The sequence below is a fragment of the Macrosteles quadrilineatus genome, unplaced genomic scaffold (assembly GCF_028750875.1).
Source record: "Macrosteles quadrilineatus isolate MER2022 unplaced genomic scaffold, UCM_ALF_1.0 Scaffold_2__2_contigs__length_208266976, whole genome shotgun sequence".
NCBI lineage: Eukaryota > Metazoa > Arthropoda > Insecta > Hemiptera > Cicadellidae > Macrosteles > Macrosteles quadrilineatus.
This window is the reverse complement of record NW_026542595.1, coordinates 135,161,257-135,180,995: the sequence shown is the minus strand read 5'-3', so window position 1 is coordinate 135,180,995 and position 19,739 is coordinate 135,161,257. Positions and strand designations below refer to the sequence as shown.

General features: G+C 31.8%; 1 protein-coding gene across 6 annotated transcripts in view; it reads left to right on the top strand.

Moving 5' to 3' along the window:
- The window catches only part of LOC128985324 (apoptosis-stimulating of p53 protein 2-like), a 445,246-nt gene that overhangs the window by 385,619 nt on the left and 39,888 nt on the right, over positions 1 to 19,739 (top strand). For all 6 annotated transcript variants that reach the window (XM_054404718.1, XM_054404720.1, XM_054404717.1 and 3 more), the window contains one exon: positions 10,122 to 10,395. In XM_054404718.1, the coding sequence (XP_054260693.1) occupies positions 10,122 to 10,395 (274 nt within the window). The remainder of the gene's footprint in view (positions 1 to 10,121; positions 10,396 to 19,739) is intronic.

The window sequence follows — 19,739 nt, the reverse complement described above, 5'->3', positions numbered from 1 at the left end:
GGTACACAGAAAAAACACAACGCTAATAAGCTAGAGTTTTCACTTTATTATTCATGCATGCCAACAGAATCATTGATTTCACTGCAGGTAATTTGGTTGTTAATTAAATTTACATTCCAATTCATCAATTATTCAATGCATAGTTATGACCGCTACTTTAGTTCGATGATTTCCACTCGTCCAGTGCACTTTGACCTTCAACTGACTAATAGTGCGTAGGTCAAAGTCATATTGCTAAATGATTTTGTACCTGTAATACTAGTATCTTGTTATACTTAACCCGTTTCATAAAAACAAATAATAGCTTCTGCTCTGGAAACCAAAACCTAAACAAGTACAGTACCAGTGCATGTACATAGGATAAAATTATGCTTGGGTGGCGAATGGATAGGAGTTCATTTTCCTACCACTGGACATTGAAGATTTAAACTATTACATAAACTGTTACCAGTTCAATATCATTTGATTTTGTCTTATGGCGACCGGTTCAAACATTAAGTGTATTAAACGAATCGTTCTACGAGGATCTACCTGATGATGTGGCCGTCGTCACGAAACCAGTCGTCATATAATACAATCAGAGGATATTGAACTGGTGACATTTTATTTAATAATTAACATTATTCACCACTTTAATTGTCTCTTATGAAGTAACTAGATGTTGATGTTGATAATAAGCATGGACCACGCCGTAATATTCGTTGTTACGGGTTAATAATAAAGACTGAATTAAGACGAGACTGTTCTATTTATCAAACAATAACTAGTTTTATCGTTATTGCCTACAAAGTAAATCCCAATTTTACCGACTATTAGCAAACCGGATTTTAACTAGCATAGCAATACTTTGATAGTAAACTGTGTTCCACATTTTTGCAACATTTTAAAGTGTTGTTTTGGTTTTAGAAAACAAAAAAAGTTATTTTTAAACATCAGGTCTCAGGGGACAACATATAATTCATGAACATGCAAATTCGGTATGATTCGAGTGCCCCATCGCCCGCCTGGTGTTCAGGATTTCCATATTTATTGAAGGTTTAGAGTCCGTATTGGAAAAACGCATCCGACTTAAAAACGTGGAAATATGAATGGTGTGAAGTTGTAAAAAAACTGATGGTCAAACATGTGTCTGTGATGAATGCTTTGATGTATTATGGAAACATATCCTTACAAATAGTCTGCGATATAGTTACTTTATTGATTGTATATGGTAATTTTGAACCTATATACAATTCCAGTGGAATGTTGATTTGTTAAGGTTGATCTTCAGGGTGTTCACAAAAGGTGGGGACATATTTTACCTAGTGATTTCTTGGGTCAAAATAAAGAGAAAATCAAGAATAACATTTTTTCCAAAATCACTTCGTTAACCAGATACCCGCCATTTTGTATTTTTTACATAAACATTTGTATATTGAAATTTGTTCAACCGATCTTTATGAAACTCGGTATGTATGTTAAGGTAGAAGAGACCTATTTTAGGAAAGAAAATCATATTGATTCGACTTTAAACCTCACAATGGTGGCCATTTTAATTTTATACACACCTTATGAAATCGATCCTTTTAAGCTATGACTTGGTGTATCTTTAATCACTTTCGTTTAAGAGCAAACCATAGTCATGTTGTTCAAATTAACCATACAACGCTTAATTTTTACTGATTAGCCTATTGATGGATTTTTAAATAGGCTAATCGTCACATAAGTGAAGAGTTACAATTTGTAATATTCGAGGAGATATGCTTTCACAATTTGTCATAATGCAAATAAACTCGAATTTGATAATTATTTTCTTTTGAAAACACCGATCGTCATCAAGACCAGGTCCTAGTCCATGTTGGGGTCAACACTCTACACACTAGCGACCGCTGGATCGGTCACGCCTAAGACCTCGATTGTCCCCATTCTAGACCCTCAATGGTCAATAGCGGGCCTGTAATTCGCGCTTTTTGTCGGAAACGTAATCCCGTCCATGACCAGAACTTGACAAATAGCTTCTTTCACAGCGCTCAGTGTTTGCCCTCTAGGAAATTGGAAAAAAAATTAGTGACTGGTTTGTGAATTGAATAATGAGAATCTGTTGTATTGGAATCTTGGGGGATTGTTGTTTACAATTATATTTGGGTTAATGTTAAGCATTCGAATGTTACCAGGTATATTTGAAGCTTAGTCTTCTAATTCAACGAATAATAGTTATCTTAAAATTAAAAAGTCCTACAACAGATCTTGTTACATCTTGATTCAACAAATACCGAAACGCATTTTTTTACAAATTCTTCATAAATAAGACATGTTGTAATTTCTCAAGGATATCAAAATGTATTAATTTATCACGTGTATCAAACGCAAACCGTAAAAATGCTAATAGGTTTACTGTAATATTTACCATTTAGGTACTATCCTCCACATTTTGAGGATTTCCCAGTGACCTAGACACATCTTAAGATAAATTTACGTGTACGAAGTAGTAGCTTTTAAGTTAACTGCCTACGTTCAAGCATAGATTAAACATTATGTGTAATCTATGGTTCAAGTCTCACCAAACACTATTTCAACTGTCCGTTTAGCCGCGCGCCCTGGATTACAGGAGACTTTCAGGTGCAAGCCTCATTATTTGTTCTCCAAGTTCACAAGAAAGGGAAGATAGCAAGAAGAAAAGGATTATTGCATTGTTTTAAAGGATTGTTTCTCGAAAATAAATATGGATGAGGTGCAATAAAACGGTGAAGAACTTTATCACTTCAAAACTGAAGTTCTGAACTCTCGGACACGCCTTGCAATCGATCGATTTATTACGCTAAACTTTAAATCACCATTTGTTCAAACTTCTCGCACAACTTGTACTAGTTTTCTCATTAACCTGGACAAAACTCGTTTCTTTCATTAAACTTGCTAACAAGTTTGAGCATTCATGGTTGACTAATTAATTCTAAGAAATAATAACAGATAAGGAAAAACTGTTGGTTTATTAGCAACCAGTATTCTTTTTGTTTCAGTTTATTTACTACTATTTTTAATACAGTTTTGTACAGATAGATTGACCAGGCACTTTGACACATCTAACAATTTGATAATGTAAATACAAAAGGTTTGGTGAATGAGATCCAATGAACGTCACATAACCTAACCTAACATAACCTAATACAATCGATCGCAGATCCAACCCAACCTAGATTAATCTGTTCAAGACCTAACCTATCCAAACCAAACTGGCGGTAAATACTATAACTCGCGTATAAGACCCCTTATCAAAATATTTTACACAGTTTCAACTTTTAAAATAGTAGTATTAGTATATTGTATTGTTATTCTGTTCATTTTTCATAATGACTTAATTTTTGTCCGAGATATTATTGATTTCCTTGTCCTACAAAGTGATGTGTTAGTTTCGGACTATCGTTTTCCCATTAAAATAACGCTTCGACTATATATTATATCTATTTCAATCCCAAACCATTTCTAAATCTGTTACATCTTACAATCATGCGTTTGTGGAAAAGTGTCGAGCAATCGTTAGTTTAGAGAACAAAAATGCTTCTTGGCTGAAAACGTATTCTTCTAACAAAAGAAAAAAGTTTAAAATTGTCAGATTGTTTTTTGGAGGTGCCTCAAAACTTAAAATACCTCTGTTAATCAATTAAATACTCTCAAACTATAATTCGTAAATATAAACCTATATGAAATTGCAACTACTTTTGTATATATATATTTATGCAGAGTTTTCGTTAAACTGCGAAACCTTGCGTTTTAAATAAAACAGATTGAAAACTGAGTCAACATAATGAAGTTACGTGCAATATTTTTCCGTCATTACCATTGCCAACATAACTGTCCTAACATGGAGTTGTTGTATTCCCTAAAGCTCTGACCCGGACGCAGGTTCCTTTATTTACATCAGTCCCATTTAGTGTAATTGTAAACATGTTTCTCGCAACATGGAGACTTGATGCGCCATTTTTTGTCCGCATTCTTCTTGTTTTAAATCAACAATATACTTTTTTCTTAGAATTATGTTTTTTAAATACTCGTTGAAGATAAACAGATTTTAATGAATACAAGTCTGGAGTGTTTTAGATTTCTAAGTTCTAAATTGTTAAGGTATTTCCAGTTTTAATTTATTGGAGTTAAATGTTTCCAGCAGTACTTTGACATCACTTTCGTAATAATACCAAGCGACGAGGAGTATAATTTAATAAAAGGGAATAGATCTCACGATATATTCATATTTATTGAATAAAATCATTTGCTGCAAATGAAACATTAATTTAACCACTTTTTATATACCATAGATAGAACATACTCCCGGAGAAGATTTCTCATCTTATGGAACAGCTGAAGCCAATTTCATTGTTAGTTCTGTCCGGTGCACTGTAGAGGTTGTGTTTGTTCACAATTTGTTTCTCGTTATTTCAGTAATTTAAAACATTGTTTGAACAAATAAATAACTCGTCCTCTAGTTATATTACCAAACAGTAAAGCGCAAATTATGAAATTAATCCTAAAATAATACCAACAAAATTTCATTGCCACTAACAGTCAGTGTCACCGGCCATTAACTAGACACAAAAAACGAGCTTCAAAATTTACAATGGAATGAGAAGTCTAAATTTATCTAAGTTTTTTTTTACGTAGAAAATTCTTGAATTTAAATTCGATGATTGGATTTTATCTTTTGTGTTAGATTTATAAATCATGCAAAAACGAGTAGATGTCGATGTAGTGGATGAATACTGTGGCAAGCAATGTGCGTGTTCATTTAGGATTAATGTGTCAATTTTGAATCGGTATTAAATATTCAATCCAATTATCAATATCCTATTAAAGTTATCAATTGAAAACTACAAATAGCGTTTATATACACAGAAAGGCTATCTTTTACGTATTCGCCTATGTACACATTCGTTTCGAAAGATCGCCTAACAATTTACAAGGATGATGCTTTCTTATTCGGTAAAAATCAATTATGACGTATAAGACTCTGAAAACAGATGTGCTAGATGATTAAATTCGATAAAAATCGATTCTATTTCATCCAGTAACGATACCAATAGTCACTTATTGTATTTATATAGTTCTTTTTAACTGGCAGGATAAAACCTTTACCCACACTTAAGTACTCTAAAATGGAGAGATTCGAAAATGCATGTAGTGTCTGCCAAGAGATAAAACATCTAGGTGGAGAGAGGGGTAAGGAAGACTGTTTAAATCCCATTTCCACAAGAAACCGATGCTTTCCACGTTTTAGTAATGTCGAATTGAACATTTTAAACGAAATTTCCTCCTTAATGAAAAATAAAACCGCAACTATTTGTTTTTAAACTCTAACGTTTTTTTTTTAATAATACTGCACATATGCAGATTTTTTTATATCAAACATTCCTTTTCAAAAACTAAAAATGCTAAAATTTTATTTGATGTGTGATGGTTTCTGTACCGTTGGGCTTAAAAAAAATTTCAAACATTCGGAATTAACACTAGATTTTCATAGTAAGTTATAGAACATCACATTTTGTTTTTACTAATCCGTTATGATGAATTTATTCGTCAAGATCTTATGACATTGGATATTATTAGGATTTCACAAAATTGCCTTAAAACTGTATTACACTAATTGTTGTAAGGTTACATTTTCTGAGCTTTCCATGTGGCTCCTATTATGGCTTGTTGAATTTATTTAATTATATGATATTCTGTTACAATATATCACAACTATACTATTTATCCAACAATTAAGTACTCACAATAGTACTCATTGTATACCGTTAGCAAATGTAAGCAAGTATACGACGCAAATTAATCTTAATCCAATTGACAACTCTCTGGCTTAACTAACGTATTTACTTAGTTTTATAAAACAACGACTGGAGTGTTTTGATTCAACAATTTACTCTTAAAAGCGTGGATTAAGGACAGGACGCATTGCAGCAGTTCTAAGTAGTTAAGGGTTGTTGCAAGCCTGTTTTGCTACAAGGTTTTCCTTTTCTGAGGAGTTTGTTAAAGAACGTCTAAATCCTGTTTTGAATCGCCCACAGGTGCGCCTTTTCCGGTTATGCCGGGAACCAAATTGGATTACTAATTGTCTTTTCACTCAGACTGTATTTTATTGTAATAGTTTTCCATTAATTAGAATTATTTCTAAAATAAAGAGAGTTTAAAAAGGTGAATTTTTTATCTGTTATCTTTTTATAATTGTCTTACAGTTACTTATTTGAAGTAATCTTATACTATTAGAGTGTTTTTAGATATTTCGGAAAGGGTCATATTTTATTTAGGTTTTTTTATTGCCTTAAGTTGATTCGTAAGATATGGGGAACAAAAAAAAAATTCCTTGTCAAACAAACTAAGCTATTGATTTGTATTGAAATTACTGCTAATTAGGACTTCAACCGATCAGGGCATAACTGATACTCTCGATATCATCCACCAATTACAGAAGTTTGTTAAATATTTAAATTTTTAGTTCTGATTCCGATTGTCAGACAGGTTTGTTTAAATATCTATCAATATTAGCGAATTTTAGAATTGACGATACTGTGGATTTTGATCGTCTTAAATGCACGTATAAAGTATTAAACATACACAATCAAGGCGCAGTCTTTGAAAAATGAAAGTTTGGTATTTTCCGTTTGGTACCAAATTAGACAGTTCAAAATTTAAAATTACGAACGTTCCAGTTTAAATTTATCACTAAAGGATTTTGAATGTCTTAAAACACGTTAATATTCAAGCCCTTATACAATATTTTTCGTGTGGTACAAAATTAGACTGTATAGAGAGATAAAAGAGGTGGACCTTCAAAGGAAATTAGTATGCAGGCACGTCTTCTTCGTAGCTCCTATCCTTATACTTTCCTAATTTATTCAATTTCTCCTTTAGATTCCCTCTATGTGCTTCCCTATTTAAACTTTGCTTTATAATTTCTCTTCTCGTTGTACCTGAACTCTTTCCCGCCTTTGAAGCAATTATATATACTTTTAGCTGTCATCAAACCGTCACATGTGTATACGGCCACAGCTAATTACGTTCCTTTAAGTATTGCTTTGCTTTTGCCATCTGAAAATCAAAACCCCCTCTACTTACTTATTTCTATTTAAACCCCTAAGCTCTCACCCTTCTTTAAACACCCTCTAAATCCCATGTAAACTCCCTTCATACCCTCTTCTCTCTTTTTCCATAGTTTTCCCTCCTTTAATTCCCCTAATACCTCTCCTCTTAACCCTCTTATTATCTGCGCCCACTTTAACTTATCTCCTCCCGTATATTCTATCCCCTCACTAATTTTCCCCTACACACTCACGTTCTGTACCTATACTGTATATTCGAAACGCAACTAACTTGTGTTTAATCATTCAAACTATCGACACTGTTGTTGTTCACACACATCAACGTGTCACATAGTTTGTCACATGGTTGTCATATTCGTGACGTCATGTGACACTGTTGCGTCATTACCATCATTACGTGAGTTTTAAACAGAATCAGCTGTGAGTTTGGTTAAGCGATTACGTGAGACTCGGTAATCCGATGAATATAATTGTCAGAACTTTTCAAATTGACAGCTTTAAAGTGTGTTCTAATATAAAAAATAGCAAATTTGATTAAGATAAGGGGGTAATTTCTTAGAGATAATATTTTTAGGCATAATTTTTTTACTCAAAATAATTGCTTTTTTCCTGGTTGAAAAACTTGAACATCGGTTGTAATTTTGCGTTTGCGAATTAAATAAGAATGATTGTTTCTTTGTTTTGCGTTAACCAGAGTTATATTTTGTAAATACTTCACTGAGAAATATTTACACGAACATACGGATTAGATTTTTATGGTTAATTTAATTGAAAAATATATTTTAAAGTTATATTTGTATATTAACTTAATGCAATTTTCTAGAATACCCACATAAACCTTTCTTTTGGTAGGATTAATTATATTTTAAATATATCCAAGCTTTTTTAGCTTTAGAGACGTTGATAGATAGTATTTGATTATATCCATAAAGGTAACTTCAATTACATAAATGATCGTAATTTAATTACTTTATTAGGGGTTGTGGATCCCTTGCCTAAACACTATTCACCATAGTTAATTTCAAATTTAGAACAGTCGAAGAGGTAGCCTATCACAAATAATTAAAATTGTATAACGATTACAAATATATTAATTCGCGGGAATTAATATTGTTTAATTTCATCTGCTTATGTGCCCTACTGACAAAGGCTGGAGTTTAATTAATTCATCGACCAAACGAATGCTGTACTCCTTTGATGTATTTTTGCATGGTTTGATGCAGTCATTGATTTTTCGAGCAAATAACATATTCATGCATTAAACAATTGTAATTAGGATTGATAAATAGGTTTCCCATCATAATTTAAAATTCTTTGAATTGGTCATAAATATTTGACAAAATAAATATTTTAAATGAGTTATTTTAGAACGTTATGGGTAATTTATTAAGGTCGTCATTTAAATATTTATTGTTTGTTCAACACCGAATATATGGGTTAGTTAATCAATTATGATGTACTGTATAAATATTGAAACTTTATTTATACATGTGGATTTGTAAAGTACAACAGCTTTTATAGTTGGAATAACAAAAATTATGTTTATTACATTATTTTTTCAAAAAAATCAACACTTCGTAATAAATAAATATGAAGAAATAATGACAGTATTCATAGTTTAAATTTTATTTTTAACTTGAACGTGTACATGTGTTATGCCTAACTATTATTTTACTATCTAAAAGATTTATTATATAAACTAATCAAATGAAGAAAATTGTCGTTGAGATGTATCCTCCTACTTAAGTAATTTAATCCAACAAAATATAAGTATATTCCATGTTTAACTTGACGAATTAAGACTGTTGAATAATTGTGAGCAATAAGTAAAGTAAATGAGGATCGGAGAAATTAATTGTCTCTTAAGAATGGGAAGTGCTCGACATTAACTTGCGTCGATATTTCAAGTGTTATTAGACTTGCTGAGATCCTTTGGCATATTATCCAGGATGCAGAGCATTCCTTGGAACTTGTAGGCAACCTGGGGCGCATTCCTTAAGGATCATCGCAGACTCTTAGCAACTCGGGAGATTAAAATGAATTGATGTTCGAGATATTCTCGATTCTCCCATTTGTTCCTGTTTTAAACTTCCACAGTTTTAAGTTAATTTTAAATTTGTACGAAATTTACCTTAAGAATTGGGTATTAATGTGCGTTTTTCATTGTAGTCATTTTACGTAATCTTTGTTTAAAATAACCACAATCATTTTTAAAATTATTTTTTAGTGCAAGAAACATTGTTTTTCTCACGGTTTGAGATTTATGCTGCTAAAAACAATGCACTTAATTTTATAAAGTACCATTTATGTAATTTTTTTAATACAGATATATACATTTTCCAAACGGGACCTAATACACCCAACATAATTAAATAAAAAATATAAAATCAATGTTCAATCCCAGTAAATATCTCGTAACGACTAGTTCGCATCCAGTATCTTTATGTTTATACTATAATCATGCATATTCTACCGTTAAAGGCGTTATTACACATAAAACCATTTATAGCGATGTCATGCATTCTACTGTATGGAATAATGTCACGTTTTTATCTAGTCTATTCTAGTTCTCTATAGCATAGCAATATTTTTTAATATTAAATGGTTGCTTTGAGTGATTGGGACAACGGTGAATCCGAATGGATACCTAGTTTTTGGTTCAATAGACTATACAAAAAAGTACGACTTCAATAGGTATTCTTAGACCAGTGCTTTACGCAGTTCATTAGAACAATTTTATTTTATTTTAATTTGCCTAAACGTTTAAAGTTTGTGCGAAGACACAACTTATCAGTCGTAGATAAGCTGACGTGAACCCAGATGTTAATGTTAGTAGGTAATGTTAATAATGTCAATTAATCCTCCTATAGGTTGGGCCTGTTCCCCAAGATGGCATTTTCACAGGTTCAGCGGCTGTTCCCTTATTTATGACTTGCACCGTCTGAATTTTACTTTCTTTACCATGTTTCATGTAGTTCCTCGCAAACATTCCCAACCTGTACAATGTCTATCCATCTCTATTTTACCAATCTAACTACTGTACGGTTCGTGTTTCAGCTGCGGGACGGGGTGGAGTTGACGCTGAGCGAGCTGGAGGAGATGGCTTGCAGGCAACAGCAGCAGATAGACTCGCAGAGACAGTTGCTGGCGGCCAAGGAGCAGCGGCTGAGGTTCCTGAAGCAGCATGAGGCGAGACATCAGCAGGTGGCGGCGGAGCACGAGCGGCTCAGAAGACTACGAGACCGCGTGGAGGCGCAGGAGCTCAAGTTGAGGAAGTTGAGAGCGCTCCGGGGACAAGTCGACCAGAACAAGCTGAACAACGCCTCGCTGAGTGAGTAGCTTTGAATTTCATAGGCTTATGTGTTTGATCCAGCATTTTGTTAGTGTCAACCTAAAATCAGACTTCTTGGCCCTGTGAAGAAGTATTTTCAGTGGGGCAGGCAGCAAACTAAATATAAATTAGTTTTAATAGCCTTCAAATTCATACTCCCTGAGTAGATATGCCACCCGTACGGGTCAGATGAAGAAAATTGTAGTGTAAGTTCCGTCCTGTGCCTCTAGAGGCGTGTTAAAAAATAGCTTGTTTTTGTTTATTTTAAAACTACTTTAACCAAATAAAACGAGCTAATTATAAGCAATAGCTCTTTCTCTGATTTTCTTAATAAAGCACAAATCATAAAATTTACCCAAAAAATTGGAGACCCAACATTTTGTCAAACGTACGTTGTCATTGACATGAGCCAGCCATCTTAAACAAGTTTCAAATCTTATAATGTGATGAGAAGTCTACTTGTGTTAGGTAGTCTATTATTACACTCATTTCACGCTCATATTTTACTCGTATTTTGGATTAAACACTGAGTTACATCCTCATTTTGATTTGGTTAATTATAGTTTGCAGTTAAATACAGTAATGAGAACATTTTAACCGATGATATACACATAATCAATGTATTATTCAATTTAATTCAGCTGCTAACTCATTTATTGTAGTAACTTGTTTGTTGCTGGCATTTCGGTGATAGTTGAAAATATAGCAAAACATTTTGAAATAGAAATGTTTAATTTTAACTCTTAACTATAATGTAAAACTCACTACCAGTACCTTTTAAAGTGAAAAGACGAATTCGTCAACCGCTCTATAGGTAGAATCGCATCTAAATTGGATTATCCACAAATAAAGGAGCTCTCTGCAATATCGGGATTACGTAAAGAGTTCTTAACTGATTTAAATAAACTCAGGTAAATAGTTTTCAGAGTCAAAGTAAACGTACATCTTTCTCTGCAGTCTTAAGCTGCTATATCTCCGAAACTGCTCGGGTATAATGGTTCTTTGAATTATCCCGAGTTAGCTTCAATATACTTAAACTTCCGTTCCTGAAGTTCTTATCTTAAGTTGACGCCAAGGAAATGTTTTGCTCAATACTGTTAAATTGAATTAAATCTGCAATTTTGTGATAGTTTCTTAAATGTTAGTGTTGGAATGTAAATGATCTTCCTTAGGAATTTAGTAAACTGTTAAATGTAACAAATTCATTTAATCTAATAAAATTTATGATAACATTTGATGAAATTGATTGATTTGATAAAATTTTTGAATCGAACAAAATATATATTGTTTAAATTGAAATACTGTACTACCATGTCACTGTATATTATTTATGGTATGTAGTCGATGGTAGTACCTTGACTGTAATGCTAATTTAATACATACACTATATATGCATTTACATTATTCACATTATAAAGGCTATTTGTAACATTTAACAATTTCGATTATGCTAATATCGTACTTATGGTAAAATACTAAAGGAATTTAATACACCGGACCACTTACAGATCGTAATATTACATAAAATAATATTTGTAATTTATGAAATAAATACGTATTTACTTTAGGTCATACTTTGACTGATAAAGGTTAGGTTTTTCACAAGAATCTTGGATACCCTAAATAAAAAATAAATCAATTGGGCTATATATGTTTCTTTAAATAAATCCAGATGTGTTTAAAAATACAAATTTTCAACTGAACATAGTATAAAAACACAATACTTTTGTCTTTCTCTCCAGGATACATTCGCAGAACACAACAAAGTATTTAATACTGTTGTCGCTATTGCTTCGATACACAAAGGGCCATACAGTGACAGATACATAAGCATTTAAAACGATAAAGCGGGTTCAAGTTATTGTTTGCCAACAAAGGTGGTTTTTGAAAAAGAGTCCTTCAAAGGAATCAGTTACTGCAGATAAATACAATACAGAAATGTCTCCTCATACAATAGCACAGTATCCTGCTGTGTTACTTCTAGTAACGTATTTTTTCTATCTTGTGTTTTTTTTTGTTTTAAAAGTATTTGGGAAGCAAAATTGAATTTACCATCGTAGGGTTACTATTTTATTTAGTAAATTCAAATAATAGTTCAGGATTAATTTAATGGAGACAGATAAATCGAAATGTCACTAGTTTATGATAAATATATAACATTTAGTTTACGTCGGTTACATAAACATCTGTTACCAACCGGTTGTCATTATTGTTTAGATTCGGGTGTTACTGAGTGTTTTGGCCCACATTACTGTATCATAAGCAATTTTCATACTGAATTAGCTATCTTACTTATTTTTAATCTTCGTGTTACTATCTGATATGATTCTCAATATTATATTGTAAGTTACTGTACAAGCCAAACTATTTATCTGTTATATTCTATGTGTTTCTCTATGCCATTTCGCACATTTATGTTCTTTGATTTATTTTATTTTTATTTTTTAAGTTTACTTGAGTTGCATTACAAGTTGAGGAAAATGGAGTTTAAATGAAAGTTGTCTGAAACAATCAAGTTTTTGTTTTTGCTTTTCCATTTTATGATTTATATTTACGCTTTTCCAAGTATGTATTGGTGATGTAATTCCCTGAATAATATTTACTAACTAATCATACATATCTCGGTAATTCTTCGTCGTATATAACATAATAGATATTTTCATGTGTACGCTCATATTAAATGTTTTCTTAGCGTAATAGAACACATTTCTGTGATGTTCACTAGCTACATGTATCTCCAAAACTGTCTCTCGATGAGTTAAATAGTTCAACTATTTACCAAATTGGCCTACATTTTTTATATTTTGCGTCGTATTTCTCCATCTTTCCTTTATTATTCCTCAGTATTTATCTTATCCAAACCCCTCTATTACCATTTTTCACTGTAAATTAATTTCACTATCCCTTATTCGTAACTTTGTTTTACCAAACAAAACCATATATTTTTAAATTAAAATAATTGCTCCCTAGTGGAAAATCCAAACCTCAAAGCACGAGGAAGTAGACGATTCCCACGGTTTAGGAATGTATCGGCAGGTGTCAAGAAGACGGTAATCCCTTGTGTCAATAGTAGATTCGGACTCACAGAAGCGACTCAACAATAGGTTCGACCCCGCAGACGTGCCTCAGCACAGCTGTTAACCACAGGGATATTTCATCTCTCCGTCGAGATTATTGTAAACGTTCACATATTTTGTAACACGTTCGTCCTGGCACGTTTTTCTCGTGTGATTGTCACGGGTTTAACGTTGAATTGCCGAGCTTCATGGTTAAAATGGTTGTTAATCGTTCAAAAGTAATAAAATATCAAATCATGATTTCGATACAATATTTATACAATTAATTGTTACGTAACGTTGATGAATCGAGCTAATTAGTGGTCTAATTTGTTCAAAAAGATTCGTGAAAATTTTAATTAATAAGCCTCCAGACTACAAACTACAATATGTAAATCTGGTGTACAAATAGTAAAAATAAATATACCATGTCATCTTCTAAATTGTGTAATTTATTTTATGCATGGTTTAAAATTGTGATGTGCTACGTTGTAAATATCACTATTGCGACTTAAACATTAGTAATGATTGAATGTTTTATATATTAGGTAGTGTAACGAAATAGATTAAATTTAATTGGCTTTTTGTCTTATTTAACAATTTAAGATTTCCTATTAGCAAAATCGTAAATCCAGCCAACACGCTAATTTAGGTATTTTTGTGAAATTTTACATCTAATTTTTCCCAAAAGATAAACTCTGATTTTCACAACTGATTTTGCAACGTCGTTCTCTAAACTGAAAACAAACAAGATAAAAATAAAAATATGTTTTATTACATCATCAATCTTGAAAATAAATACAACTATATTAAGAATAGAACCCTTGTTTAAACTGTTTTTCGGGAGCCCTACGGTTGTCCAGTTGTAATAACTCTAGGCTAGTAATCAGCAAATGCACCCCTGGTTGGTCCCAAGTTTGAGCCTAACCGTCCACTGTGGACTTGGACAATATCCATCCAACTAATATTCCCTTCAAACTTCTGTAATTTATCAACACTACCTCATATCATTGTTATAACTTGTTTAGTGATTTGCAACAATATTTAATTTGGTTATTGATTTAAAGTTATGGAACCAACGACCAAATAAGACCAATCGTTAGATTTTAATTGTTAAAATCTCAAAAAAAAAAAAAAAAAAAAAAAAAAAAAAAAACTGTTACTGATTTATAACAGTCAACTAGTTCGTACAAATAATATATAACAGATTCCTTGGATGCAAATTTTTGAAATCATGTCAATAATTAAACAACTGACCTTTAACACTGCAATAGACTGTTAACCCTTTAGCAAAAATTAAATTATGTTCCGGTTGATTCTACTCATATATCCGTATTACAGCTCAATCAAGATTTAATCAGTGAATAAGTTGACTAAATCACATTCTACAACTTGTTTTCTATGTATTGATTTTTTCTCTTCTACGATCGAATTATGGTTCTGGTTTTATTTCAATAGTTTGTTTCTTTCTTGTGATGTTAAATCTGCTCAAAACACTCTAAGCGAAAAATATTAATTATTAATATTTAGAACCAGTAAATCATTCAATGAAAAACACAGTAATCAAAAACTTACAAAACAAAATAAAATATTTACGTATACAAATAAAAGCGTTTCGCGTTACTAGTTTTTAGTTTGATTATCTTTAAGTTGAAATTAATTAAAAAAACAATAAAACTATCTTGTGATGCTACTATAAAATATAACTTTTGTAGCATTTACATAATCAATATTTTGTATTGCATTGCTGCAAATATAATCGTTATTTTAATAATAAAATCCATATAAGTGCGGCATTATGTACGACGAAGTCACAAATGCAAGGCCATCTGAATAATGTCGTCGTCTGCGATGCATGTGCGTTTTGCAATCACACGCCTTCATGATTATTTGTGGGATTTGTTTCTTTACTCAGACACAAATAGGAAATGTGTGTTACGGAAATTTTAAATTCTTTAAAAGTATGTTTTTGACAATAAATTACACATAAAAATTTTACTGCAGAGTAAAATTATAATTTTGTCAAATTACACTAATCTATTTTGGTTTTTATTTTGTATTTTGTGCGTTTTTATACCAGTGGCGTGTTTTACGTTTTGAAAGGGAACGGTCCAAACCCTGGTCTTGTTACTATCTAACGTCGACCTTTTTGTTAGATAGCATCATTACTTCATAGCCCAATTACAAAAAATGGCTCCTGGGTCTGGAAATATTTTGGTCAAATCGTACGAAATTATTTTAATTTTTTAACGACCAAAGTTATTGTGTAGTACTAGCTATTTTCCAACCACGATCTAGAAAAGTGAATAAATTAACTGTAGGACTATAAATCGATTTTTCCAACTATTTAGTACCGTAATTTGCTTAATTCTACGTACTACTATCTCAAAGTTGTAGGGAAAAACAGATATACTTTTTTTTTCAAAGAATGAAATATAATGACATTACTAAAATGACAAACCGAAAAGAACAATAATTTAAAAGCTTGAAATAAAACCACTTAGCAATTTAGCATTTCCTATTTCAAAAACTAAAAGCGTTGAACAATAGAAAGTCTAGAAATTTATACTAGATTTAATCCACGAGAATATTTTAATTTGTACTATGTGTTTTATTATGTACCACAACATACTTAAATTATTTTGCAAAAAAAAAGATAACTTTTACAGAAAACTATTTATGATAACCACACTATACGATGCAGCAATGCACGAGACACTCTAATGTAAATTTAATGCATCTTTTATGAACACCCTATCTTTTCACATCTTTTGTTCACGGTGATAATGTCGCGTAAAGTATGACATCATTGAATAACGATAAAATCTCATTGCAAAACAGTTATTGTATATTCAACGTCAACAGGATACGATCTCTGGTTTATTTTAATAGTGAGTGGTTATTAGCTGTAGATCCGATATTGTAGAAACTATCTGATGGAATTTTAATTTTGCTATAAACTTGTTTGCTTGTTGGTTAAATGTAAATCCGTGACCATGTGATAGTCTTTATTGGGCTTTTAGACGTTGTTCTCTTAATTGGATGACAATAAAGACTGGTTTTTGCATGACGAAGTTTCTTTTCACAGAATGTTGATCCACTGTGTTGGGTGGTTTCAAATAAATTTATGACATTTTCTTGGGGGTGGATATGAAAAATAAATAAACCTTTATGAGTTAGTAAAAATTAGCGAAATAGGTTTTTAAATTTCTAACTAAGATTGCAGATCCTAAAACGCCGTAAAACAAATATAATTATTGGGTAATATCTTCTAGATATTAAAATATCTTGAGCAACATTACTTTTATTCATGTGATTGTTGCAATGGTAAAACTTGTGATGGAAAAGTCGACATAAACTAACAAAATAAAGTCGCCATTGCGAAAAATTAACTTGGAACTAAATATACGTATTTTATTCATATGCATGCGCTGAATATTAACATTCTGTAGGTGTTAAGTAATTTTACCTGTAGATAAATATCCGCCCACGTCATATGATAATGGATCACTATTATAAACTTGCCTCATTAATTATAAACAGTTCTCTACTCAAATTATATGCCTAAGGGAATACTGTTGACGCGTCGAATATAACACTGCTTATACGATTTATTACTTAGATATATCACATAGGTGTTATACTCGGCGATCATTTTGGTACTTTCGTATTTACGGGTGTAAATTTTGGAGGAGAATGTATGTGTATGTGCACTATAAAATTGTGTTTGAGATTAATAAACAAAATATATATTTAAATTGTGTTTATCTGTAATTTGAACATGATAAGAAAGGAAAATACAGTACAATTAAATGTAGGGGTGGGTGTGAGGAATGAAACCCAATATTTGATGATTGGGTTTAGCATTCTCCTATCGGGTTTTAATGATCGTTGAAGTTTCTAATCGAATTCGATCACTGACATCTTTCCTATACATTTACCGATTTGTTAAAACAATTTAAGTGGCAATATATGTTTCAAGTGTTATTTGATGTACTTTTTATTGTCCGTAAAGTTAATAACACATAATATGCTGATTAAAAAGTTTTTTATACATTTTCATCTTACTTGTACAACGGAGCATACTCTTTCGGTGCACGGTTTAAGTGGCTATAGTTTATTTATTTTTTTTTTTTAAGTGATAAACAAATTTTAGATGGACGTTCACAAATATTGGCATGTTGTCAGGGGAAATTTAATAATTGAATGTTTATAATTCCAAAGAAGCTAGTCGTCATACTTAACGTTGTGTTTCTGTCAGAGTTAGATTCTTAAGAAGACGTACAAGAAGAAACGTATGAAGCAAAGCAAAGGGCGAAGAAATGATCTAGTTTCGTTGACAAAACTTTAAAATGGACTGTACTGTTTTTTAAGTGAAAGTACCTAGTGACGAACTGAAGACATCGCATGCATAATGACTCCCAATAGAAGTTGGCGTTTTTACTCATTTCGTGGTTAAAGAAATGTCCTAGAAGAATTTAATGTTTTATTTCAAAATGTTATGTCGAAACCATTAGCAAAACTTTAATTACTTTTAAAATGAACCAAGTAATATTACTTTTTACATACTGTGTCCTTTCGTTGTTCTGTGGACAACGCATTCATATATATATATTCCATGCTCCATATATTCTACTTAATTAGCTACGTTCAAATCGCGCTCATATTCTTAGTCACGTGCAAAGTGTAATTTCGTAGGGGCAATTAGTTCTCATCCTCACCTTCTTACCTACGTGGATATATGTTGAGAATTACAGCTAGGAGTTATTAACAGACTCATTTCTGTTAAATTAATTACATCTTATTCAATCGAGTAATTGGATTTTTAATTCCTACTGGTAGTTTATATATATTTATTTTAGAAAATCTACGCGAAAAATTCTTTGTAAACGCAAGGAATTTGTTAAAAATAAGTACTAAAAAATATTCCCCAGATTTTACAATGGGAAGACAAGTCTACTCGTAGTATTCTCAATGTTGATTTTTTTAAAGTCAAGATTGTTTTCAGTCAAGGACCTTTAAAAAATCAATCCAAGAAAATGATAGCATTTTTTCAGTCCTATTAGGCCACTTCTTGATCAAGAATGCTTACCTAATTACTTAGTTATAAAGCTGTTACGAAATACAACTTCGTTTTTGGCTGGAATCGGTAATTAAATATATCGGCCAAACAGCTAATCTTGACCTAGCAACAGAGCGTTAACTTTTCTTCGTAAATTCAGTAGGCATTTATTATGTTAAAAATTCGGAAAAAGTTTTCAGTCGAGGCTGTGAATTTAGTTGATCCATTTTAACACGAAGTCCTGGCCTAACTTTGTACTTAGTGAGAACGCAGTTGGGCGAAGGAATAAAACTAACATCGCGAACATAGGTTTGGGTAATGTCAGTTCTTAGTTGAAAACTCTCTTTTGTGCTTCGCGAAGTGCTCCAGTGGACACATTTCAATGCTAAATTCGTGTGTTGATTCAATATAAAATGTGAAAGTTGCTGAATTAATCTGAAGTGGGAAAATTCTTAGGATGCTATTTATCACAGGGCTCATCTAATGGTGTTGCACTATCTAACAACAGTTTGTAGTCGATGGCAAGGTTTGGACCGTTCCCAAATATGTAACACAAGTGACCATTATTTTTAGGTGTTTTAATACATAAAAATACAGTAAATTATTCATTGTGTCCCACGAAGAGTTTTAAACGTGTGATTTTATTTTACTTTCCCAATTATGCACCGACAATTTTAAAACCTTACACAAACATATTCTACACATATTCTAGGATTTCAGCTCTTTAACCATAGAAAGAAAATCGTGGCATATTGAAACATGTTTCTTTAAAAACAAAAAATGTTGTTTTTGTGCCAAATCGGTTTCAGTAAAACGGTACCGGAAAATATATCTTATGTTTTTATCCTTCAATCAAACGGTTGTTCTTAAAAAATGAACGTCAGAACAGCAACGTAGTAAACAAATCAGATAATTACAAAAAAAAGTTATTTTTATAGGCAGCAAATTGGTAAAACTTTCAATATGCCACCATTTTGTTTCTACAAGGCTAAGGAAGTGAACATTTTTCCAGAATATTTTTAAACCCCTACATTTTAAATTATGTAAGGTTTCAAAATGTTCGGTCTATAAATGGGCAAGAAAATCAAACGTGTAAACCTCTTCGTGTGATACCACGATCATATTAGTTATGATCGGCTATTTCATTAGCCAAAATGTTTTTGGTTGTAAAAAATAATATTTTCACAACGTTTCAAGCGCCGAATGACTTGGATATTTTCCATGCT